This window comes from Tauraco erythrolophus, chromosome 2 (assembly GCF_009769465.1).
Source record: "Tauraco erythrolophus isolate bTauEry1 chromosome 2, bTauEry1.pri, whole genome shotgun sequence".
Lineage (NCBI taxonomy): Eukaryota > Metazoa > Chordata > Aves > Musophagiformes > Musophagidae > Tauraco > Tauraco erythrolophus.
Genome location: NC_141466.1, coordinates 2,273,667 through 2,298,621, shown reverse-complemented (window position 1 = coordinate 2,298,621; position 24,955 = coordinate 2,273,667). Strand labels below are relative to the sequence as shown.

The 24,955-nt window shown below is 44.7% G+C and overlaps 1 protein-coding gene across 2 annotated transcripts in view; it reads left to right on the top strand.

Moving 5' to 3' along the window:
• Nucleotides 1–24,228, top strand: part of EZR (ezrin) — a 40,193-nt gene extending 15,965 nt beyond the window's left edge. Inside the window, exons 2-13 of one of the 2 annotated variants that reach the window (XM_086631197.1) lie at nt 5,316–5,399; nt 10,550–10,645; nt 11,157–11,431; nt 12,270–12,353; nt 13,014–13,160; nt 16,446–16,542; nt 20,018–20,181; nt 21,152–21,282; nt 21,967–22,127; nt 22,432–22,524; nt 22,939–23,190; nt 23,966–24,228. In XM_086631197.1, coding sequence (XP_086487323.1) covers nt 5,316–5,399; nt 10,550–10,645; nt 11,157–11,431; nt 12,270–12,353; nt 13,014–13,160; nt 16,446–16,542; nt 20,018–20,181; nt 21,152–21,282; nt 21,967–22,127; nt 22,432–22,524; nt 22,939–23,190; nt 23,966–24,130 — 1,749 coding nt within the window. In that variant the 3' untranslated portion in view covers nt 24,131–24,228. Of the gene's footprint in view, nt 1–5,315; nt 5,400–10,549; nt 10,646–11,156; nt 11,432–12,269; nt 12,354–13,013; nt 13,161–16,445; nt 16,543–20,017; nt 20,182–21,151; nt 21,283–21,966; nt 22,128–22,431; nt 22,525–22,938; nt 23,191–23,965 lie in introns of those variants that run through there. The other variant, XM_009982854.2, reaches the window with a different exon arrangement.
• The last annotated feature ends 727 nt before the right edge of the window (nt 24,229–24,955 follow it).

Below are 24,955 nucleotides of genomic sequence, written 5' to 3'. Positions count from 1 at the left end.
TGCATCAGGATGCAAAATATCCACGATGACTTACTGTGTGTGAGGGCTGTGGGCTTTTTCCTGTTCTACCTGATGTTTTACAGTGGAGCAGTTAAATATCAGGAGGTGGATGGTCAACTTCAAAGATACTGTGCTGCCTGCAACCAGAGACATGTTCTGGACCAACAGGCTGTAGATATGAAGAGTCAGACTTAGGAAAAAAAATACCTGTGCATGCACAGTGTCCAACCCACCTGGAAACTGCATTTATCAGAGGGAGGGATTGAAGAGGCAGTTGTCTTCAGTTCCTATTTAGGTCTTGGATCTTACACAGAGAAGATGAGCTGGTTGGCAATGTGTTGTCTCCTTGAGAGACAAGGTGTTTTGAACGTTTTTCAAATTGCGCTTTAGTTTTCCAAGTTGATACTGTGTGGTGCACAGTTACTGAAAGGCTGCAGCATCCCATGGATTGATCTACTGACTTAGCATTAAATGAGATGTTGTCTTAAAAAACCCCAAAAAACCATAAGAATAAATGCATGACTTGAGGGCACTGCTAAAGCAAGGAAGATCCCATACTAAGTACTGGAACTTTTAGTATAAGAACTTCCCATAGTGTTATGTTTATTTAAACTATATTGTGAAGTTCTCTTCAGTTCCATCTTTCATTTTACTTCCACTGTCTTGTCCCAGTTGGAAATGTAGGTAACATGTTACAGTCCACCCTGAACAGTCTCAAGTCATGAAATTAATGTTCAGTCATTCGGTGTAGTAAGGTCTTCAGTTTCTGTTGTCTCCTAAAATTCGTGGAGCTTTTTTTTTTCCTTTTAGTGCAAAGGCATTGCCTTTTCAGCAGCATGAATTTTGCCCTCTGATCAAATTTGTTAGCAATTTTGTGCATCCTAAGACAGGGGAGGATGGAAAACCTCGTGTTCTATAATGTTTTTGTACACACAGGCAAACCTTCTAAGGCCCTGTTTGTCATTAATTTTAAGTATGTTAGTCTCAGACATAAAAGTACAATCATGAAGTGTTACAGCACCAGCCTACTCAGAAGGAACTTGCATCTTACTGTGTAGGATTTTTAGCTATGCTAAAATGCTATATGCATTTTAAAAGTTTTCTTTCATATATAGCATCCATGTGCTCTACTCTCCCCTCCAAGCACCTGTGCTCTAAAACAATTTAAAACTGGTTTCTTTCTGGTTATGGCTTCGATTTTGTCGTGGGATGCTGCCAGGATTTGGTAGGGATCATAGAATGGTTAGGGCTGGAAGGGACCTTCAAAGGTCATCTAGTCCAACCCCCCCCCTGCAAGGAACAGGGATATCTCCAACTAGATCAGGTTGCTCAGGGCCTCGTCCAACCTGGCCTTGAACGTCTCCAGGGATGGAGCATCCACCACCTCTCTGGGCAACCTGTTCCAGTGTTCTACAACTCTCATGGTAAAAAATTTTTTCCTAATATCCAACCTGAATCTACCTCCCTCTATTTTAAAACCATTACCCCTTGTCCTATCACAACAGGCCCCCCTGAACAGCCTCTCCCCATCTTTCTTGTAGGCCCCCTTGAGGTACTGGAAGACCACTATAAGGTCACCCCGGAGCCTCCTCTTCTCCAGGCTGAACAGCCCCAACTCTTTCAGCCTGTCCTCATAGGAAAGGTGCTCCAGCCCTCTTATCATCTTCGTGGCCCTCCTCTGGACCCTCTCCAACTGGTCCATGTCCTTCTTATGCTGGGGGCTCCAGAACTGGACGCAATACTCCAGGTGAGGTCTCATGAGGGCAGAGTAGAGGGGGAGAATCACCTCCCTCGACCTGCTGGCCACGCTCCTCTTGATGCAGCCCAGATGCGGATCTCACAAATGACCTGTCTTGCCGACACGGCGTAAGCAGGACTTACTTGTGAAAGCTCTCTTGACTGGGTGTTGCTCTTTTTGTTGCTGGTAGAAATTAGTCTGGGTCATACCCTCCTGTCCTCCCCAAGAGAACCTTGAATGGGTTTGATTGAATCGTCTTGGCGCCATGGGGAGTTCCATGTGGTCTGAGCTGAATGTCAAACTTATCTTCTCTCAGCCTAACAGACATCAAGGTTTCTTCAGGCTGTCTGAACCAGGGTTTCAAGTGGGTTAAGCTCTGTTGGCGTGCTTCATTACCAGCTTTTCTGTGGCTAAAAGCTTGTGTGGAGTGGGTGTAGGACATCCGTTCAGAAACACTGCTAAAACCATTATGTTCTCAAAATCAAGGCTAAGCTTTAGACATGAGAAGCAAGAGGACTTCATATGGCAGGAAGGAGACTCAAAGGATTTTCCCAGGTAGTCATCAACTCACTGAAGTGACAACTGCTAGAGGCCTTGTCCCTTCTTGCCTTGCCTGTCATGTGGCTAGTAGGTTGTCTGAGGGCACACCATGAAATTCCTCTGTATCCTGCTGGTTGGTCAGCCCTTTGAGAGCACGAAAATTCACCTTTACCATACTCCCCAAGTGTCCTTGAAAGCGTTTGGATAACCAAGTAGCCATGTTGCTGCGTGCTTATGGCTTTACATGATTGAGGTGGAAAGCAGATGACTTCAATTTTTGATCTTTATGCTATAATCATTCTTGAAAGATGTAGCAGGTAGATGGCTTTAGCACTGAATAGCTCACCATGTAGCTGATCCTTTAGGAAGGGGCTCTATCCAGAAGGATCTTTTAGGGTATTCCCCTAGACTAGGGTTGTTTGTTTTTTTTTTTTTGCTAGCAAATAACCACTAAGGAGATAAAGTAAACGATGAGCATACTGGTACTGACTGGAATTCTGTGCTCAGCCAACATCCTGGAGGTTTTCTGGTAAGGAGTGGGAAGCACATCCTTTGAACTTCTTTAGCTTGTGAAGTAATAGTTATTTTACACCCACTGCGGTGTTTCAGCCAGAAATACAAATAACTTGCACAATGCAAACCTGCAGATTGCAGGCATATGTTTTTCTTTAAAGGGGTAGAAGGGGATTAGAATATGATTAGGGATTTATTGTTGAGAGGGATTAAGCAACAGGAGCTTTTTTAAGGTGGCATCTTTGAATTGCAGTCTTGCTGTTTCTGAGAATTTGGTATCTGAATTTCCCCTCCCTTCGTACACTGGAAACGCTATTTGGGAAACTTTTGGTTCTTAAGGCACAGGAAGAAAGCCTTAAGCATGCTTCCTTGCTTTATCAGGAGTCCCAGACACTACAGCTGGGAAAAGGAGCTCTTAGAAAACCTTTCTTGCTTTCTTTCTTGTTGCTTTTAGAGGAATTTCAAAATAAATAAATAATAATCCTAATTTAAAGAATGCTGCTTTAAATTAGGCTCAAATTAGCTCAAAAGTGACAGGGCACCTAAGCAGTCATCTTCTCTGGTTCAGCTCTGGGGTTCCATGACTTGGAAACTGCCTTTAGTCATCCTTCTACAGGAGGATCCTCTGTCATCTGGGAGAGGATGGGAGAAACAACCAACGCTATAAAGCCTAAAAGACACTTGATACCTTCTTATCTTGCTAAAAAAAGAATGCAAAAATCTCTTATATGTTCGACCGAAACTAGCTGAGGCAGCTTTATTCCCAGTTCTGTGTTAACTGTGGCGTTGTTGTACCTGACACTTATCCTAGGTTTAAATATAATTAATTAAGTGGCTGGAAAAAATAATAAACTGCTGCAGTGTCAAGGTTTTGTAGTGAGCAATTCTGTTCCTCTTGTGCCCCTTCCTCTCGTTTCTTCAAATGTGTGCCTCCGTGCTGGGCACCAGTGCGGCAGCTGGAGCGGGCTCTCCTGGTCTGTTAGCTCCGGCTTTCTGTAATGTGACGTTTATAAAATCATAGAATCATAGAATGGTTAGGGCTGGAAGGGACCTTCAAAGGTCATCTAGTCCAACCCCCCTGCAAGGAACAGGGATATCTCCAACTAGATCAGGTTGCTCAGGGCCTCGTCCAACCTGGCCTTGAACGTCTCCAGGGATGGAGCATCCACCACCTCTCTGGGCAACCTGTGCCAGCGTTCTACAACTCTCATGGTAAAAAATTTTTTCCTAATATCCAACCTGAATCTACCTCCCTCTATTTTAAAACCATTACCCCTTGTCCTATCACAACAGGCCCTCCTGAACAGCCTCTCCCCATCTTTCTTGTAGGCCCCCTTGAGGTACTGGAAGACCGCTATAAGGTCACCCCGGAGCCTCCTCTTCTCCAGGCTGAACAGCCCCAACTCTTTCAGCCTGTCCTCATAGGAAAGGTGCTCCAGCCCTCTTATCATCTTCGTGGCCCTCCTCTGTCTGTATGTCATATTGTCATATTTCCCAAAATGTTGGGAAAAAGCCATGAAGTCTTAACCTGTGTGTACCTTACCTGTTGTCTGGCCTTGGATTTACATGTCCACTTTTTCTTCTCTTTCTTGTAAAATACCAAGCTACAAATCTAACTTGTTAGTAAAACTATACTACACGATCATTCCAGTTTGTTTGTTTGTTTTTTAATTTGTTTTGGGGTTGTTGTTTTTTTTGAGTATAATATTGCAAGCAGTGTAGTCTCCTGTAGTTGGAACAGTTGGGATTTGCCATTTTGCTGGTCCTGATGCTATTCCCTGCAAGCTTGGTTGCTGCTTTTGTCTTTAGATTAACTGCTAATAGACTTTTCAAAGTCGTTAAGCACTTTTGCCTTCTGCATGCAGTAGTAACCTCTGTTTTGCAGTCTGCTCCTGCCACTGCAGTAAGCCTGGTTATGTGGTTTCTGCAGGAACAGCAACAGCTTAGTGAACTCTTGCCCATTCCGTACCCGTAACTGCTGGTTTGATGTGCTGGGCAGATTTTTATGAGGGGAAGAAGGAACATTTATCAGGTTAATGCTGATTGCCTTGTAAGAATAATCTGCAGCCTTTTGCCTTTAAAACCTCAGATTAATTCCAGCTCTAATATAAATGGAAGTTAAATTATAAGTCTTAAATTTAATTTAGTCATTAGGGCCTTTCGTAATCCAAGGGATGGCCTGCAGGCAGCTATGCTGCACGCTCACGGGAGCCCTTATTCCAAGGAGGTTTAAGCCTGGAAACAGTCAACTCTAAAATACCCTCTCATTTAAGCAGAAGTTCAGTCCAGTCCTTTGCTGAGTGGGAAAACCTGCGGAACAGTCTGGATAAGACAGCAAAGTGAGCGCCCCAATTAAGTTTGCTGGTGTGATAACACAGAGCTAATTGGGGCTTAAGTGTGTGTATGGTAGAGGTTACGGTAGTGCATCCGAGCGTGGAGGTGGTGGTGTGCGTGGAGTACTGTGCTAACACCGAGAAACAGCTTTCAGTACCTCTCAAACAATGCCTTTTGTTTTTCTCCTTAGATCAACGTTCGAGTTGTTACTATGGATGCGGAGCTGGAGTTTGCCATCCAGCCAAACACTACGGGCAAACAGCTGTTTGACCAGGTCAGTGAAGGGTTGGTACGGGCTCTTGTTGCTCAAGCTTGGAGTGCATTTCAGACTATAGTGTTTTCTTAAGACTGGATTCCAAACCTACCTTCCTTTCTTCTCTCCACCTCTTAATCAAAGGGCCCTGGTCTGAACTAAGGTCTCTAAATTCCATCACAGTAGAAGAAAAAAAGCTAAAATCCATGCAGGTATGTTACGTTCCAGTGAGACCTGTCTTCCTAGCAATGCTGGGTGATGAAGTGTTGGTGGGTAAAAATGCACCTCTTGCTTTGACATACACCTTAGCTCTGATTTATTGCTTCAAATCTGAAGTTGAAATGTTGTCCCTGTGCATAAAACTTCAGAATCAGGTCTTTGGATGGCTAACGAGCTAATGAAGGCATAGGCATAGCTGCATTCATTCAGAAGCTGGGTTGGAGGTAGCCACTTGCTATGGGGGTTTGAGTTTGCCAAAATACTGGAAAACCAGAAGAGTTTGTGATCTCCATGCAACGACTATAGCAGCATGCCTTGCAGGAAGCCCCTGTGCAGCGGGATGGAGCAGAGACTTGTCCAGCCTGCTTCCAGGGTTGCCAGGGAAGTGGAGGGCATGAGTAGCCAAGACTCTCCTTCTTTGCTGTTATTATTCCTGCTACTGCATGAACAATATACAGGTCTGTTTCGAGATGGACCTACAAAGGTCAGATAAAGACAACTAAAATAAACAAAGAGCACTTTGTAAAATTTTATTATTCTTCTCTTAAGTAGCTTCCTCTTGAAAAACTGAAGCAAGGCCTAGATTTCAAAAAAAAAAAATTAACCGTTCTGGATTTTTTTTTTTTTAAAAGAAGCTTGCTTCTAGCTGTTCCTGCTGGAACCCTGAAAACTAAGAATTGATCTCTGCAGACTTCAATTACGCAAATTAAGCTGTTCATGAAGCGTTGCAGCCCCCATTTCTCCCCTTGTCCCCTGGTAGCCTTGATAGCAAAGCGTGGTTGAGTTTTAACTCAAGTAGGCAGAACTAGCTAAATGATGTCCGTTCCTTCAAACTTCTGGTTGGTACAATTTCTCATTTCAGTGACTTAGCTAGACCTTGCCAGGCCTTGTGGCAGCTGTGCAGGGAGAAGTACTTTTCCAAACAAACAAACAAAACCTCACAAAAAACCAAACCCCCAACAAACAGAGAAAAACATTTAGTAGGTTCTTGGAGGGAGTGAAAGGAGGAAACCGAATTACCATCACTGCAGAACTTCACAGTACAAAATCAGGTATTACAAATCGCGTTTCGCATTAAATCTGACCTCAGTTCCTTTTGATTAGGATGTTAGGAAAAAATTTTGATTTGGATGTTAGGAAAAAATTTTTTACCATGAGAGTTGTAGAACACTGGCACAGGTTGCCCAGAGAGGTGGTGGATGCTCCATCCCTGGAGACGTTCAAGGCCAGGTTGGACGAGGCCCTGAGCAACCTGATCTAGTTGGAGATATCCCTGTTCCTTGCAGGGGGGTTGGACTAGATGACCTTTGAAGGTCCCTTCCAGCCCTAACCATTCTATGATTCTATGATTATTACTGATGTGGGATGAACATCAGGCATTCATTGGCTGGAAATTTGATGAAGTGCATATGAAACCTGCGTTTTTATGGAACCAGCAGTTGGTGTTTGACCTTCCATTCACTGCTGACCATGAGTGCATGAGGGTAACTTCCTCCTGCAGCCCCTTTCATGTTAACCCAAAACAGAGAAGGTTGATTTCATCTCTGAGGGTACAAAAATCCAAATTACTAAAAACCAGGTTTTTAAAGGCAATGCCTTAGATCAGACAGTTTAAATGTGTCCTATGTTTCTTATGACAAAGATTCAATGAGGACTTTCTTTCCCCCTGTATATTTACTGATGTTTACATCTGTCAGTTGGCGTCATCTCTCTGGCAGAAGACAAACTGCGTTCTTGATCTCCAGCTGAGAAGCACAAAATCCTGAGAACACGGAAAAAGGCAGGATGCTTCAGATCCAAGATACTTCTAGCTTGCTGTCTAGGTACTTCTGAAGACTGCTCGTTGGGACAGACTACCACCTCATGAAGACTTGCTCCTTACATCCTGTGGCTCGGGTTTAAAACCTGTGATTGGAAGTTGTAGCTGTAGTCCGTACGGTGTTGGGGTGCACCTCAAGAGAAGACTGAGGTGGTAGAAGTGTGCAGCACAAAACCGGGGAAGGTGGAGACTTCATGTTTAGCTGCAACCATTCTTACACCCTTTCTTCACTTCTGCTGTGCAAGCCTTTTCCTAGGCCCTTATCTCCAGTGGAGTTTACACTCAGATAAAGCCTATGGAGGCAGCAGGTTTTCACTGGTATGGGGAGCGGCCCAGCTTGAGCTGCAGAACCACTGTGGTGGGAAAAGGACATTGAAGAAGCAGGCTGTTTTTTAAAAACCACACCACGATTCCTTTGCCTGCTGTAGGCTATCATAGAATCATAGAATGGTTAGGGCTGGAAGGGACCTTCAAAGGTCATCTAGTCCAACCCCCCTGCAAGGAACAGGGATGTCTCCAACTAGATCAGGTAAACTACTCTGGCAGTGCCCTCATGCTTTAGGCTTTGCTAACATAAGCATGTCCTGCATGTAAGGTGGATTGTAGCTCCCTTTTGTCAAAAGTGGAGAATGGTGGAAATCAAAAGGAGAGAACGGTGGAAATCTGTGAGTATTGAGTTCAGCTCCACTCGAGCCAGACCTGTGCAGAGTTTGCACCACAAAGGTCTGAGGTGTCCCAACCAACACAGTGGGCTCTGCAGCTGGCTGGAGTACCTCCCCCACGGCTGGCACAGGCAGTCCATGCCATCCTGGCCACGTGGAAAAGAGATTGAACTGGAGGAGAGTGTGTCACTGGTGGTTTCTGGGAGTGAATGCGTTTCTGGGTGGAACAGGCAGGCTTAAGATTTGCTGCTTCGTGCGTTTGAGGAGGCGGCGAGAAGTGTCTCCCATCCTGAATATAATGCCTTGGTTCTTCGTTCTTCCTTGTTTTACTATGGAGGAAGTTTACAAACATTTCCCAGAATATGGGCTAAAACATTCATGTCTTTATCCTTTGAATCGGAACCCAAATGGTCAGACTGTGAAGTTTAGCGTAATACTTTCTCCTTCCCTGCCTTCAGGTTTTGGGAAAAACTTGAGGGGTCATAACTTCTGCAAGCTTTCTAACTTGATTTATAGAAAAAGTGTACTTTTTCTGTTGTAGGAGACATTCAGAGATAGCGACCTGATAACTGCTTGATTTATGCAACCCTTTATTTTAACACAGTTGCAACACATTTTTGTGCAACAGGAAGTTCCACACTCAACATACCACTGCTTTTCTGCTAGATTGAGTGAAGCCCAGTTCTCACCCCGCTGAAAATATGTCTAGCCATCAGAAAACTTGTCTGTTCTGTGGTGAAACAGGCCACTTTGGGGGAGGAGGGAAACGGATTTTTAATCGAGTAAAATCTGAAGTATTTTCAGACTCCAGCTCTTTTTAAAAAAGTTGTGGGGTTTGGGTTTTTTTGTTTGTTGGGGTGGTTTTGGTGTGGGTTTTTTTTTTTACAACAGAAACTCTAGTTAGTCATAGCTAGTTACTTAAGGCCCTGCTGAAGTAGAATATATAAACCGTACCCTACTGATGCAACCCTTAGTGTCTAGCTATGAAGCTATTCCATTTCCTCAACTAGTAGGCACTGACCTTTTTATCCTTCAAAATTATGTTTACTTAGTGACATTTTTCGTGTTACTATGCCATTTTCTTGGTCTTTTTATATGACCAAACTTATAGATTGTCAGTTATTCAACAACATCACGCAAACTTTTATTCTCAGTGCTGATCAGAATGGTGCATTTTTCCTGATCTCCCTTACCAACCTCCAGGAAGCTCTGGCTTCCAAGTACAGACTGCTGGCTTCTTGCTCACCAGTAAGAAAATTTAAGGGAAATTACAGCAAAAACTAATGACGTATCCTAAAATCATTCTCTCTCTCAAGTCTGCTCTCCAGCTGTAGTGTCCCCAGCAATATTATAAATAGGGAGGGTGAAACGGATCCTTGATTGAGATCTTAGACTTGTTGAAGCCCATGTTACTACACCCTCTCGAGTCTGTCACACTTTCCTAACTTGCAAACCAGTTGGAAAAAGCTCTTGCCCTCCACTTAGTTCAGCTCCCTGTGGTGATGCCTACATCACTTTTTGAGGGGCTACTCTGCACATAACATCAAGGAAGTGATCCAGATAGGTATATAGTGGATCTTTCCAGATCTTGGCTCTGTCTAGAGCACAGCTTTACAGATAAATGATTTGGCAGCAAACTACTGTGCTATAAGAACAAGCAGTCAAGAGTAGGAGGAGGTCAGGCACTTGATAGGCGATCTCCTCCACTGAGGAAAAGGAACATGTCCAAACAGGACTATCTTCACTAGTAAGTGTGCCATCCTGTCAGTGGGTGGTGTTTCTGGATCTTTTGTCTGGTTAGCATGTACAATATATGAAATGAGATTTCTCCTGACGTTGGGCCATTGATATATTTTTGTCCTTCAAAACCAGCCCTTTTGAGAGTTTAAAAAAGAAAAAAATATCCTTGAAAATCCTTGCAGCTTGTTTTAATTCTCAAAACCAGACAGGGAGCTTGCTGCAGCAGCTGTGTGAAGCATCCCCCAGTTGCTTCCTTCAGCCAAATAATCTTTGGTGACTGGCAGGTGAGATCACTTGAGCCGTTAGTACTTCTAACTAGCTGTAGTTAGTACTAACAACATTACAGACCATCTCACCATAAGCTTTGGTGAAAGAAGTCACTTGTCTGCTTCAACAAGTACAGTAGAAGGGCCAGTAGATACGAGCAAGCAGAAGCCCCACCTGTGTACCAGCCTAGCAGTTGGTGGCCTGTCACTTGCCTCGTTTGTCTCTCAGTTTTGCCAGAATCATCTGCTCCTAGGAACTGGGAACAAGTAACGTAGCCGTTGCTGTCATCTACTGCAGCAGCTGTATATGTATTTGTCTACAAGATGAAATTAAGAGATGCCAGACAAGTAGGTTTAGGCTGTTGCCTGCATCTGCAGGTGATGCAGGACCTGAGAGATAGCTGGACCTCAAGCGAACTGTTACCTACAATAGCTTTGTATTTCTTTTTGACCTTTCTGTTGCAGGTGGTTAAAACCATAGGTTTGAGAGAAGTGTGGTACTTTGGTCTTCAGTACGTGGACAACAAAGGATTCCAGACTTGGCTGAAGCTTGATAAAAAGGTAACAGACTTTGGGCTGATTGCTGAACCAAGGTTAATGCTTACATGATTCCTTATGGAATCCTTATATATATCCTTACTGGCTGCAACTTTATAAACCTTGTACCTGTTGTTGGATTGTTCCTTAATTCTCATAACTTGCAGTTCTTCCGAGGGCAGGAACAGTTTTTCTTGGCAGGGCAGTCAGTTACACGCCTGTTTAATGACAGGGGGCTGTTCTCTGTCAAATGCATACGATACTGGGTGGGTTTGCCATCTGATACAGCATGGTAAATCATTCTCCAGTGACCACGGTTTGCTGTGCAAGCAGACTTTTACTGGCTCAGTTGGAAAACATAATGTGTCTCCCTTGTATTCTCATACCAGTAAGGAACTGGAATTAAGGAGTGCCAGTAGTGAGTTGCCAGTCACTCACCTCTTAAGGCAAATGCCCCAAATCCCTTTTTCTGTGCAAAAGCAGTTTATTCTATTGTTTGCAACTCTGCCTAGTTACGGTGTCACCTCTTCCTCAGGTTTCTGCTCAAGAAATCAGAAAGGAGAATCCCCTCCAGTTCAAATTCCGCGCCAAGTTTTTCCCAGAGGATGTGTCTGAAGAGCTGATCCAGGACATCACGCGGAAGCTCTTCTTCCTGCAGGTGAAGGAAGGGATCCTCAGCGATGAGATCTACTGTCCTCCTGAAACAGCAGTACTGCTTGGCTCCTATGCTGTGCAGGCCAAGTTTGGAGATTACAACAAAGATGTGCACAAGCCTGGATACCTCAATTCCGAGCGTCTGATCCCCCAAAGGTGAAGGAGTTGGTTGATGCATCTCCCATTTTTTGTGGTGTTTTGGGATTTTTGTGATGTTTTGGGGGTTTTTTTGTGATGTTTAAGTCAAGAATTTGCATTCTAGTTAAATACAAAGAGTTTCGTGGAAAGCTTCATTTTATTTCATTTTATTTCATTTCTAATTGAACTGTATGCATTTGGGTTTTTTTCCTGCTTTTATTCCTATCTGTCACAGTGTGGCTTTGTGCTCTCTCCTTGGGTTGGTTAGGGAAAGGAAGTACACTTTTGAATTCAGCTTTTCTTTCCTAAACATTGCTGCCATGCTGGTAACAGACAGCATGAATGTCTTCTCCTTAAGAAGAAAAGAGCAGCTTTCAGGCATGAGAGTGTCATCCCTGGAGAAGTTTGGGTTGTGTGTCCTTAATCCTAACAAACAGCCCTAAAAATGCTCTATCTGGAAAGCATGTCTTGAGGCTACGTAGTCCATCCCCGCACAGGCTAAGTGTATGTTATCAGAAAAACAGAATTACACCAGTTTTTGCTTTGCTTTAACTCTCTGGTGTCTGCAGAGTATATGTAATTCTTTTGCAGTGTTCTCACTGTCTCCTTTCAGTGACAGTGAGAACTGTCAGGAGAACTTTCTCCTTCAGAAAGGCCTTGCAGAGGCTTTTTGTTCATCCTGAATTACTTTGTTTCACAGATTACAGCTTTGGGCTGAGTAAGGTCTTCCTCTTGGTTTCAGTAAAGCTTCACGAGTGGGACTGATTTTTTTCAGTAAGACTATAGCAAAGATCAGCATCAATGGATACTGTAGAACAAAAACTCTAATCTTGCTAACATCTCTTTCTTTGTTCAGGGTGATGGACCAGCATAAACTCTCCAGAGAGCAGTGGGAGGAACGGATCCAGGTGTGGCATGCTGAACACAGTGGCATGCTCAAGTAAGTGTTTTGTGTTGGTCTCTGGGCCAGTCACTTTGGTGCTGGTTGGCTACCTTAAGGTTGCAGTTCTTGTGCTGAGAGCAGTCTCTTAGATGGCTTCCTGAACATCCTGGACCTAGGCACAGTGTATCAGTGATAATTTTGAGTGTTAAAAAAAGTGTTAAAAAAAGTACAGGTGTGCATTGAGTTCATTGAAGCCTTTGCATTGGCAGATGGGCAAAGTTCAGGTACTACTATACCTTTCCCACCTTGAGACAAGGATGAGTGTTGCTAATATTCTGTCCAGAAATCCTAGGGCTTGGTAAATGGGAGTAGTCTGTGTGTATGTGTATGCTCCATCCCTGGAGACATTCAAGGCCAGGTTGGACGAGGCCCTGAGCAACCTGATCTCGTTGGAGATATCCCTGTTCCTTGCAGGGGGGTTGGACTAGATGACCTTTGAAGGTCCCTTCCAGCCCTAACCATTCTATGATTCTATGTGTTTGTAGGTGCAATATCATAACTTCTAAAGTGATTCTCAAAAGCCGAACGTTGTTTTAACTCTTATGTTTGATGTGTTGGTTTAGGAAGAGTTACTTGTTTCTCTTGAGGACTTTGTGCTTTCTGAGATAGCTTCTCATTTATCTGACCAACATCTGCTCTCCTTCCTGTCTCAACCAGAGAGAATGCCATGCTGGAATACCTGAAGATTGCTCAAGACCTGGAGATGTATGGAATCAACTACTTTGAAATCAAAAATAAGAAGGGAACTGACCTTTGGCTGGGGGTTGATGCCTTGGGGCTCAACATCTATGAAAAGGATGATAAGTAAGGCTTGTTTTTTTTTCACCTCTGATCTCCCAGAGTGAGCATTGGTGTGGGACCCAAGGGATATTTCTCATTTACAGGATCAGGGCAAAGTTTAGAACTTGCTCGTGTTCCAGTTCTGGATCAGTAGGTGAAGCGGTCTAGGAAACAAGCTTTCGCATCACTTATACTTTCGTGACTTTCCTGGCCTTTGTAGCCTGCCCCACTAATGATACCTACCGTATAGAGAGAGGTGCCAGTTGTACAATGCCACCTGGTAAATCATGCACAGTGGTAGAGCTGAATCCTGAACTAAAGAGTTTACCAAGCTCTTCCTTGGGTCAGGTTGCCAGGCATGCCAGCAGTGGATAAAATACAGGCACCTAGATAGGCCTGCAGAGTGTTTGGACATCTAAGGCCATTCCTGTCCTGAAGTTAATGATAGATGTGTGTACAACTGCCTAGTTTTGAAAAAGACAGATTATGGGGTGGACACGAAACCAAAGTTGATCAACACCCAGAACCCAGGGAGGAGTTAACCTATGTAGTTACCCTGAACGAGGAATGAAATGAGGTCTTGCTGAGGTATGCATAGTTTCAATCAGCCCATCTGGTAAAGCCAGAGCCATTATTAATTGGAGAGTAGGTGGGAAATGATAGACTACATCTATAAATAAACATAAAAGGAAGGTGAGAACAGCTGCGTCTAAGCCTGCTAGTCTCTTCTAATACTCCACAATTGAAGGGGAGTTAAAATAGGCATATTTTAAATGAAGGGTTGCCATCAAAACTGCTTTTTTTTTCCTTTTTTTTTTTTCCTCCTGCCTTCCTGTGTCTTGGTTTCATGTCACAAATCCAAACAGACAATCGTAATACAACTTTCACCTGTTCTACATCTTTGCCTCCAAAAAGCTTTGAATGCAACCCAAACGTTCACTGGAACTCTCTGGAGCTCCTGTTAAGATGGCAAAGAGAAATGCAGTCTTTTCTGCAATGCTAATATGTGCTGTCGCCCAGAAAACAAGGAGTGTCACTTGAAAGAAAAGTAGTTTCGCTCATGTAATACTTCAGTCTTGAATGACTAGTCTCGCTACGTAACCATGGTCACACAAACAGGTTTTTCCAGCTGCAGAAGCAGACAGACTGTAGCTCCGTTGGCTGTAAAGAGCCATCAAGAGCGTTTGCAAAACAAATACAGCAGAAAACGAGTAGTTTATTCCAGCACTGTAACTCCTGCTACCGTGTCATTAAGTCTTTTGAGCAGATACGGGGACTAGAAAAATGGTAATGTGTACCTGCCTCTGGTTTGTGTGCAAAATTTGGGGACTGGGGCAAAGGTGACAAAGGAAAGATTTCCCTGTTGAAGATCAACCTGAGGAAAACGAGACCAGGCTCTAGGTGTGCAAACCTCCGTATGGCAGTGTCTGGCTTCTAGATGTTTTCCAGCTTTTTTTTTTTCCTGCAGTGAAGAAGGGAATCTGCAACAGAACTTCTGAATAAGTGAATTATTTTAGTTGTCCGTCACACTGTATTATCTGGGGTTGAAACACTGAAGCTAATATGACAGAGGTTGGGAGTAATTAGTTAATCTTAATCTAATCAAATCATTTTCTTTACAGTTCTTACTTCATAGTCCACACACACACATTGTTGCATAATCCTGCAGTCGAGTTAAAGGTTAGGGAATGCTAAGTTCCCAAGAGGATGTATTTTCATAGATTTCATAGATTTCTAGGTTGGAAAAGACCTCAGAGATCATCCAGTCCAACCGTCCCTAATCCCCCATTAAACCATATCCCTAAGTAGATCATCCACCCTATTCTTAAGCACATCCAGGGATGGGGACTCAACCACCTCCCTGGGCAGCCTATACATTTTTATCCTCGATGTCTGATTTTAAACAAAGCGAATTTCTTTTATGCTTGGGCCCAGCAAAATCGTGCCGTGTAGGAGCTTTCCATCTCTGAAGATGAGTCAAATTCTTCCAAAATTGCCAGCTTTTTTTCGTAACCAGTGAGCTCCGTAGAAGGGATTCTTGCGGAGCTTGAGTGGTTCGCTGTGATGATAGACACTTCTCTGAATGTTAAATACTTACCACTCCAAACCATTAGCTAGAGCCAGTTGTCAGCACTTGAGTGTGTGTCAGCCACACACATCTGCTGGAGGGGTTAGGTGAGAACAGAAGGATTGCTCCTTGGTGTTATCCTTTCCGTGAGACGCAATTCTTAATCGTTAACTGCTGTCTCCACAGAAGGTGTCCTCCCTTCATAAGAGAAGAATAGCATGGTATTAAACTTAAAAATGAAGTTTTTGTTTGGAGGGGGATTGAATGAATCCGTTAACAATCAAATGCACAAGCCCTTGTAATATTTGAACTTGCTGCAGAGCTGGCCAGCTGTGTAAGGGCGAAGTACCGGAATGGCTTGGAAGCATTTCATGAATAACTTGGTACTTTTTATATGCAGCAGTCTGGAGAAGTGAAAGGAAAATCTCCAATGACTAGTGAAGCTTAAAGAAGTAATTTTAAACAAAGCAACAGACCTGAGCTCCTAGGCAGCGAGGAAGAGCTGGGAGTCCAAGTGTTGCCCTTTGCTTTACGGGAGAGCGTTCCAACAGGAGGGAGCCACGTGGCACGGCTCGTTGCACAACCAACGTGTCACATTCTGCTTGGTGACTGGTGGGATGGGCTGGAGGAACGGTTTGCATGGAAGGAAAGAACAGGGATTGCTGTTGCTAGCCTTGCCTGTAATCTAGGGGAGGAAACAAAAGACAAGAAACGTGCTTCTACCAGCTGTGTTTGTGCCTGCCCAGCACTTCAGAAGTGAAGGCGGCATGGAGATAACTGGGCTAGCTGTAACACAGCAGGGTAGACTTCTCTATGGATGCTAGAAGGTGTGGGGAGTGGCTGAGTTACTTTGGCTTGTGCTTCCCATGACGTAAGAGGAGCCTCCTGGAAGCGTGGCACATGTGCCCAACATCAGCACGCTGCAGGTTTTCGGCCCTGATTTCAAAGAAATGAACTTAAAGTAGGTGTTTAGGGAAGCTGAGTGCGTGGCTTTGGCAGAGACCATCCCTGCTGCGTAGCCAAAGGGCAGTAGGGTGGCTGATCACAGTGGGATGAGATTCTGGGAGGGAGGTGACTGGGCATCTGTCCCTGCTCCTGTGGGTTTTTCTTCAAACTACTCTCTTCTCTCTGTTAGGAGAGCTGTGTGAAGTGTTGCATCCCACTGAGTCCGTGTTAGAAGCAATTGGGGGGGGGAGGAATTCATTGCAGCACCTCTTTAAAAATATTTCTCTTCTTTCCAGACTGACTCCAAAGATTGGGTTTCCCTGGAGCGAAATCAGAAACATCTCTTTCAACGACAAGAAGTTTGTTATAAAGCCTATTGACAAGAAGGCACCTGTAAGTACATCTGGAATGGATTCCTGAATACTGCATGTGAACAACTAACACTGTTGCATCTCAAAATACTTTTGTCTTTGGTGAGAAGAAAGTTGCAGATATTCTAGATGCAAAATGAGCCTTAGTAGTTAGGATGTATTTGCAGCTGTCTGTTTTTCTACATGGTATAAAGGGTTTATGGTGGTATCTAGCACAGAAAGGATGAGGATTTTACAACTGCAGTCCTTTTTTTTTTTTCCCTAGCAAACCAAGTAACCTTATGCTTAAATCTGATGTTCTTCACTAGTTCTGTAAGTCTTTTGTGCAGCCAGATTATACTCCAAGGTTACTCCTCTCCCCATTTCTTCAGTGCGTGGAAGCTGGTGGCTAGCTTTTGTTGTTGTTAATTAAAAAAAACCCCACAAAAATCATGTAAATGTTACTGCAAAACCACGTGGATACATATGGCTTCCCGTCTTAATGCTCAGTGCTCACTTCCACGCCACTGAAAGAGTAAAAGCCAATTAAGGACCGTGGTGTTTGTTGACCTTGAGTACTAGGGTAAATGGGAAGGATATGATTTCTGTGGAGAACCTAAGTGTAGCTAGCTGTGAATGTTGCTTTTCACAGTTATTTTAGTGAAGAATTAGCAACTTTAACCCGTGGAGAACATAAAGTGGAGTAACTGGTCTAGGTGGATGTCATTCTCTCATTCTTGTGAAACTATTGGAACAGTTGAGAAAGGCCTCCTCTTCTTCTCTTCCCCCACCTGGTACTTGGCCTTGGTGGGTAAGTACAACCCCGAGAAATAATCAGCAGTTTGGCTTTGGCAAGGGGTGATGGCTTATAAATCTCTTTAAATTACTGGGAGGCTCTTTTTCTGTTAAAGGACACTAACAGTGTGCTGCAGGGCGTTGCTCCAGATGACAACCTGAGTTTTGAGGGGAGAGGAGCTTCTTTTTGTGTTGCTGTTAATGAAAGCCAACAAAACCCCACAGAGACAGAAAGCTGGTCTGGCGAGCACGCCTTTCTCAACAGAAGAGCCTCTTGGACATGTTGTATGTGTTACAAAATGATTAATCTCATCTTTATGGACCACAGCTTTCCCCTCAACAGTAAATCTGACTGAGTTTGAAACGGGAGACTTGCAAGAGGGTGATGCAGAAAGGTGTCAAGATCGAAAAACTCATTTATGTTTCCACCCTCTGTCTCAATTATCTTTCTCCCTCTGGGTGCTGTTATGTGTAAAGCTATGTGTGAAAGAAGAATTTATCCAGACACCTAATTCTGAGCATTCAGGAAGTTGTCTGGATCTTTTCATATGCTAGTGCCTCAAGGCAAGTATTGCAACTCCAGCAAAATACCCAGTCCGCTCAAGATGTGGGTTGGAAGTGCCCCTTTGGTTTGGAAGATTCTACATGCCAGTGTTTAAATGGAAACTAGTGTAATGGGTAGAGCATCTTGTCCAGAATCAGCTTTCTTCATTTTTAGGCCTATCTGCCCACCTACTCCGACATGAGATATCAAGCTGCAGCACTCCTAGTTGTGTGAAACCAAGGGAGCTGGGGATGGAGAACGGGGGGCACATTGGTTTATGTTCTTATGTGAATGTTTTGTCCCTTAAAGGACAGAGACAACCACCGTCCGCACCCTCGTTATTTGCTCCCGTGTAAGTGAACCTTGCTTCGGGATAGGATAATAGGACGGGATAATTCCTGTTTGTTGGAATTAGGAGGTCAGATGAGTAGCTTACAGGTTGAGTGTGCAGTATCAGACCTGTGCAGCTCAGAGTGGCTCTGGCAGGATTTATTAGGGGAGGAGAACACAGGGCGCTGGCTGCATCTCTTGCAGTCGCAATGTGAGTTAGGAAAATGCATTGAAGAAAATGAGTCTTTGTCAGCATATTCCCATTCCTCTTAACCGTGATGGGAGCGCTTTTCATTGCTTCTGGTGTGACCTCTAGTTTTTCCAGAGGTAGCAACAGCTTGTGCTTCTGAGCTCAGGCAGTTAAAAGCATGATCACTGCTGCCGTGTGGAAGTGTAGGGCCTCTGCGTGCCCCTTCTCCGTTCCGTCCCGTGCTAGCAGTGAGGCAATCCACAGGAGAGCGGTTCTAGGGAACGGGAAGTGCTTTATGGTGGTAGCGTGGCAGCTTGCCCACTGTCCACATAGTACACAGAAAAAAAAAGGCACAAAGATGCAGAGTTTGTTCACTGTGTAAGTTCAGGCCACATCGCGAACACGCGAGGCTGTGGGCTTGGGAAAATCATCAGGCAGGTGATGAACTTGGCCCTCTGTGTCCCTTTCTTAGCAGATTTTACTTCTGGAAGATCCAGCCTGGGGTGTAGCTTCTATAAAAGCCTAGTTATGACACAGAGAGTAAGAAATTTGGGGCTGTTGTTTTGCAGAACCAGAAATTTTAGAGTATCTTGTGTTTTGTTACTGCCTGCAACCCAATATTTAAAATAACCCGTATGTTTGGTGGTGCAAAACCCCCACACCTTTTATTTGACGCTCTTGTAACAGCCGAGGTCAGCTTAACTAGGAAATGCCATGGAGAGGAAAGAATGATTTCTTTCCTCTCCATGATCAGCCTGGAGAAGAGAAGGCTCCGGGGTGATCTTATTGCAGCCTTCCAGTGCTTAAAGGGGCTACAGGAAAGCTGGAGAGGGGCTTTTTACAAGGGTGTGTAGTGATAGGACAAGGGGCAATGGCTTTAAACTGAAAAAGGGCAGCTTTAGACTGGATATAAGGAAGAAATTTTTCACTCTGAGGGTGGTGAGGCACTGGCACAGGTTGCCCAGAGAAGTTGTGGCTGCCCCATCCCTGGAAGTGTTCAAGGCCAGGTTGGATGAGGCTTTGGGCAACCTGGTGTAGTGGAGGGTGTCCCTGCCCATGGCAGGGGGGTTGGAACTGGATGATCTTTGAGGTCCCTTCCAACCCAAACCATTCTGTCATTCTATGATATTGGAAGGTGTTCCTGCATGGGTGGGGATTTCTTCTCTTTCTGTGAAAAACCACGTGTGGTGCCTTGCATATTGATTCAAATAGATCAGAAAAAATCCTACAGTTACTTTAATAGTCTGCAATGCATTTTTTGTTTCATGCTTTATCTTTCAGTCACAAAACCACGCAAACTTAAATTACTTCATTCGTCAATTACTAGGGGTCTACGAGTTGCTCAGATGGTTACCTGCCAACTCAGAATCTGCTGCAACATTTCCAGACTCCACAAAGTCTCCTCTAAATGGAGGCTGTTAATTTCCTTGGAAAGATTTTTTTTTTTTTTTTTTTTTTGAAGAGTGGCTTGTCAATTCTGTGCAGACTTGAAATGGAGAATATAAATATCAATTTTTCTGGCTTCAAACGATAGCGGCCGTTCCTGCTGCTGTATTTAAGTGGCCTGCGTATATGTCTCAATTTTAGTGAAATTAGTGACAAGGTGATCTGTCTGCAGCTAGCTGGAGGAGAACTGATAGCGTGGTGTCTCTCTTCCAGGACTTTGTGTTTTACGCCCCTCGCCTGAGAATTAACAAGAGGATCCTGCAGCTCTGCATGGGCAACCATGAGCTGTATATGCGGCGCAGGAAGCCCGACACCATTGAGGTGCAACAGATGAAAGCCCAGGCCCGGGAGGAGAAGCACCAGAAGGAACTGGAAAGGTGAGCCTGAATACAGAGAGCAGGGATGGTGGAAGAGAGAAATGATGCCAAACTGCCAGGGTTCAGCAGGCAGGTGTTCCCTGTAGGGCAGCAGCTGGTAACGTGGGTTTCACTTAGGCAAGGCCATGAGCCATCCTGTGTTGGTAAGGTGCATGTTGTGGCCCCAGAGCTCTGGCTTACGGCGTGGACTCGGGATCTCCTGCAGTGGGACCGTGAGCATTACTCTTCTGGCTGGGACCTGTGGCCGTGCAGTCTCCTGTCCTGTTGGCAGTCTTGAGAACCACAAGGAAGCGTGCGAGTAGAGGCACAGCAGGCTCTCGTGTGATGGCACACAGAGAGGGTCTCCTGGCTCTTGAGTGTTAGGACCTGATTGATGTATTGGACCAAGGGATGGTTGGGAGTAAGGGAGAAACCTTCACAGGGAGCATGCGTGTGTTCTGTGAAGAGAGAACGGGGCTGGGAGACCTCTTACAGGCAAGGAAAAAGGATTAACAATTCCTTTGGGCTTGTGCCTTTTGTGCAGGTTGCTTGTGATTCAAGAAATCATGTTGCTTTTCTCCTGTATTCGTGGCTTGTCTTCATTCCTCCAGTGCTCTTGTTTTCACATCTCCTTGGACCTTCCTTATGGCAGAAGCAACAAAGTTAAATCTCCTCTGCTGCGCAGTACGGAGTTCTGGTTTTCTGTCTTGGCTTCTAGTAGCTATTTGGTGCTCTAAATCTCTGGAGTGGGCAACAAAAACACAAGTCTCTTTCTGAAATGGAGTATCCGAAACTGAGCAAAAACTCTGAAGTGGTGAAGGAACAGGCTGTATGTATTTCTGTCTCCTGGCTCCTGCGTTGTGGCAGTCACACGGCCGTTTCCCACGGAGCTGCCTGGAGAGATGCCCAGCCAGCTTTCTTGCCTGGCTGTAGCTTAGGTCTGAAAGCGAGCTTCAAGCATGAAATCTGTTTTGAAATCTGTTTCTAACAGGCAACAACTAGAAAATGAAAAGAAGAAGAGGGAGACAATTGAGAGGGAGAAGGAACAAATGTTGAGGGAGAAGGAGGAGCTGCTGGTGAGGCTACAAGAGTATGAGGTGAAGACTCAGAAAGCAGAGAAAGGTAAAGTACTTCTACAGGCTGACCAAACCGTGTGCACTGTGCTCCACAGGAGGGTTATGTGGGTCACTGCCTACACCTAGCCTAAATCCGATGGCACTGCCATCTCTTGGCAAGGCTTACTAATACCTACCTATACGGATAAGTACACACGCATGCATGTACTGCTGAGATCATCCAAAGCATGGAAGTGGCATAAAATCTGTTGGTTGTATTTGGGAATGGAAGGTCCCCCTGTTGCCCAGCGGGTTGAAGCAGCATAGCCTCTTCAAGCAGTGAGTAACAGAGTTCAGCTCTCGAGCACTTTTTACTGAACTCCCAACAAAAAAAGTACTTTGAGAACAAGTCTTCCCAGCGAAACAGAAGCTTCTGTTTCAATGCACAGATGAGCAGATTGAAGACAGCAACATCTGGTTGTTGCAGTAAACTGTCAGTTAAGGGCAGCAGAATCATGTCAGTGTTACAGACTTCAGCGCAGAAGATTTAATTATAACGTGCAGCTGACTACTTCTGAATTCAGTTACTTGATGTGTTATGCAAATAACTACTTCGAGGTGCACAGTGAAGGGATGTGGCAAGCTGGAGTCAAGTGCTTGTCGTGACTTCCACAGTCACCTAAAAGACTGTCTGTGGTCCCTTTGCTTTGATCAGGCTGTGGACTAACCAAATCGATCCGTCTTTTTCCAGAGCTCTCAGCTCAGATCCAAAGGGCCATTCAGCTGGAGGAGGAGAGAAGACGAGCCCAGGAGGAAGCAGAACGCTTGGAAGGTGATCGTTTGGCTGCTCTGCAGGCCAAGGAAGAGCTGGAGAGACAAACTAAGGACCAGATAAAGAGCCAGGAGCAGCTGGTAAGACACAGCCATTTTGAGGACAAGATACACAGGCACGTTGCTGTGCCCTTTGAGAAGGCAAACCCTTCTTCTCTGGGGAAGAACGTGGTGCAATGAAGCACTAAACTATGCGATAGCATCGTTGTGGCACAGGTTCTATCATGAGCAATTGACTTTTTGCTCTTAATTTCCTATGCAGTCTTTTTCACAGTGGAGTGTACCGCTTGGGTCTTTGCTCAGTCAACAGTGTTCTGTTGTTTCATTTTTGGTTTGAGTTGGGTTTTTTAAGAGTCCTTATAATTACAGTTTTATTATCCAACAGGCTACAGAGCTTGCGGAGTACACGGCCAAGATTGCACTTCTTGAAGAGGCAAGGAAGCGTAAAGAGAGTGAGGTTGAAGAGTGGCAAATCAGAGTGAGTACCTCTGTTTTACAAAGTTGCTCCAAAGTTCTCTGCTTGAGCAGAGCACAGCATGGAGCTTAGCCCGCTGTGACTTCTCTAAACACGTGGAGACAGATGTCTGTACACTAGCAGAGAAGGTCAGACTTGTGATGAAGGTGCAATATGCCTGCAAAACATCTTGCTTCCAGCAAGCCTTTAGTCAAAATTCAAAATGGAAGCCCGTATAAAACCTAAAAATGTGCTCATCATCTTGGAGCCATGGAGGGCAGGGGCCGCATGTATGAACGATGCATTTAATCCATGATGTAATGTCTAAAAACATTACATCAATCAAGAGAAGACACTGGGAATATAAGCATTGAAGTGTTCATGAAGCTGCTTTAAAGCAAGAAATGCATGAAAATATTTGTCACCCTTTTCCCAAAGGCCAAGGAAGCCCAGGAGGATCTGGTAAAGACGAAGGAGGAGCTACACCTGGTCATGACTGCTCCACCTCCGCCCCCACCGCCTGTCTATGAGCCAGTGAACTACCACGTCCACGATAACTTGCAAGATGAAGGACCCGAGTACTCTGCCTACAGCGCAGAGTTCTCCAGCGAGGGCATCAGGAACGACCGCAACGAGGAGAAACGCGTTACTGAAGCGGAGAAGAACGAACGCGTGCAGAGGCAGCTGAGGGTGAGACAGTGTGTGGAGGAGGGGGAGGAATGAAACGAGTCGTTCTTGGAAAATAGATCATTTAAGCACACAAAGCACGGTCGCTTCTCTTCGTTTGCAGTTCCTGTAGGCAGTTTGAATTAAAGAAAAGGTATAGAAAGGTTTATTCTCATTTCTCAGGCTTTGAGATTACTTACATCACCTATAGCGTTTAGGGAAGGCTTACACTGCAGCCATATGCAGGATGTTGAGGTGCTGGAGCGGGTTCAGAGAAGAACAACAAAACTAGTGAAGGGTTTGGAGAACTTGTCCTGTGAGGAGCGGCTGAGGGAGCTGGGACTGGTCAGTCTGGAGAAGAGGAGGCTCAGGGGGGACCTTCTCGCTCTCTACAATTACCTGAAAGGAAGTTGTAGGGAGATGGGGGTCGGTCTCTTCTCCCACGTTAGGAATGACAGGACGAGAGGGAATGGCCTCAAGTTATGCCAGGGGAAATTTAGGTTGGATATCAGGGAAAATTTCTTTCCAGAGAGGGTTGTGAAGTATTGGAACAGGCTGCCCAGGGAGGTGGTGGAGTCCCCATCCCTGGAGCTGTTTAAAAACCGTGTGGATTTGGTGTTGAGGAAGATGGTTTAGGGACCCTGACAGTGCAGGGTGAACAGTTGGACTCGATGATCTTGAGGGTCTCTTCCAACCAGATGATTCTATATGATCTGTCCAGTCATCTAACAACTGGCAGCTCTTGCCAAGAGACGCTGCGGGCACGAGCTGAAAGCGTTCGATGTTCCTTGTGTTGCAGGCGCTGACGGATGAGCTGGCCCAGGCCAGGGATGAAAATAAGAGGACCCACAACGATGTCATCCACTCGGAGAACATGCGGCAGGGGCGTGACAAGTACAAGACGCTGCGGCAGATCCGGCAAGGCAACACCAAGCAGAGAATTGATGAGTTTGAGGCAATGTAACGACGCTCGTAACAAGAAGGCAGGACTGTGGGAAAGGCAGATCTTAATGCTGTGTTCTTATTTTGGGGGGTTTTGTTAAGTGTTTGGGTTTTTTTTCCCTGAGGAGGGGTCGCTGTATGACATTTAACAGATGTTCTCTAAACCCAGAGGTGTTTGAATCTCCTTTTCATTCCATATTTTCTATTAAATTTGGTACAGTTAAAAACTCATTGTCCCACTGATCCTGGTAACTTGCACATGCCTTTGCTTAGTGCCAAAGGGCCTTATGTCACATCTCTCTTGAAGCAAGACAAACTTTCATGCTTCTAGTGGAAGATACGTGTCCTGTGCAGGTGCTGGCCTCAGTTTGGTGTAAAAAGAAGCAAGTGTGGGTAACTTTGTGCCATATGTCTTCGTATTATCAGTTACGGTGTAAATTCCAAGAGTTGAGAAGACAGGTTGTAGAACTCAGGATTTGCAAGTACCTCTATGTACATGTGTAGATGCTTGCACCTGGTGTTTACACCCTGCTTTTTGTCTTGGTCTTGATGCCCACCACACACACACACACGTGCACAAAAGAACTGACGACACCTCAGAACTACTTTGTGTAGAAATTGGGCTTTTTCTGGTTGCTGTTCTCAACTGGAGAAATTCTGCAGGGATGGCTCAGAAGTGTGGCAGAGGGACACTGACACCCTCCTCACGTAACAACTAGGCACATACTGTGTTGGAATCTAATACACTCCTGTGTTTGCATTCCAGCTTCATTACTGATCACTTATAGTGTAGTATTTATATATATATAAAAAACATGCAATACTAGTTTAAAGGGAAATAGTTTTG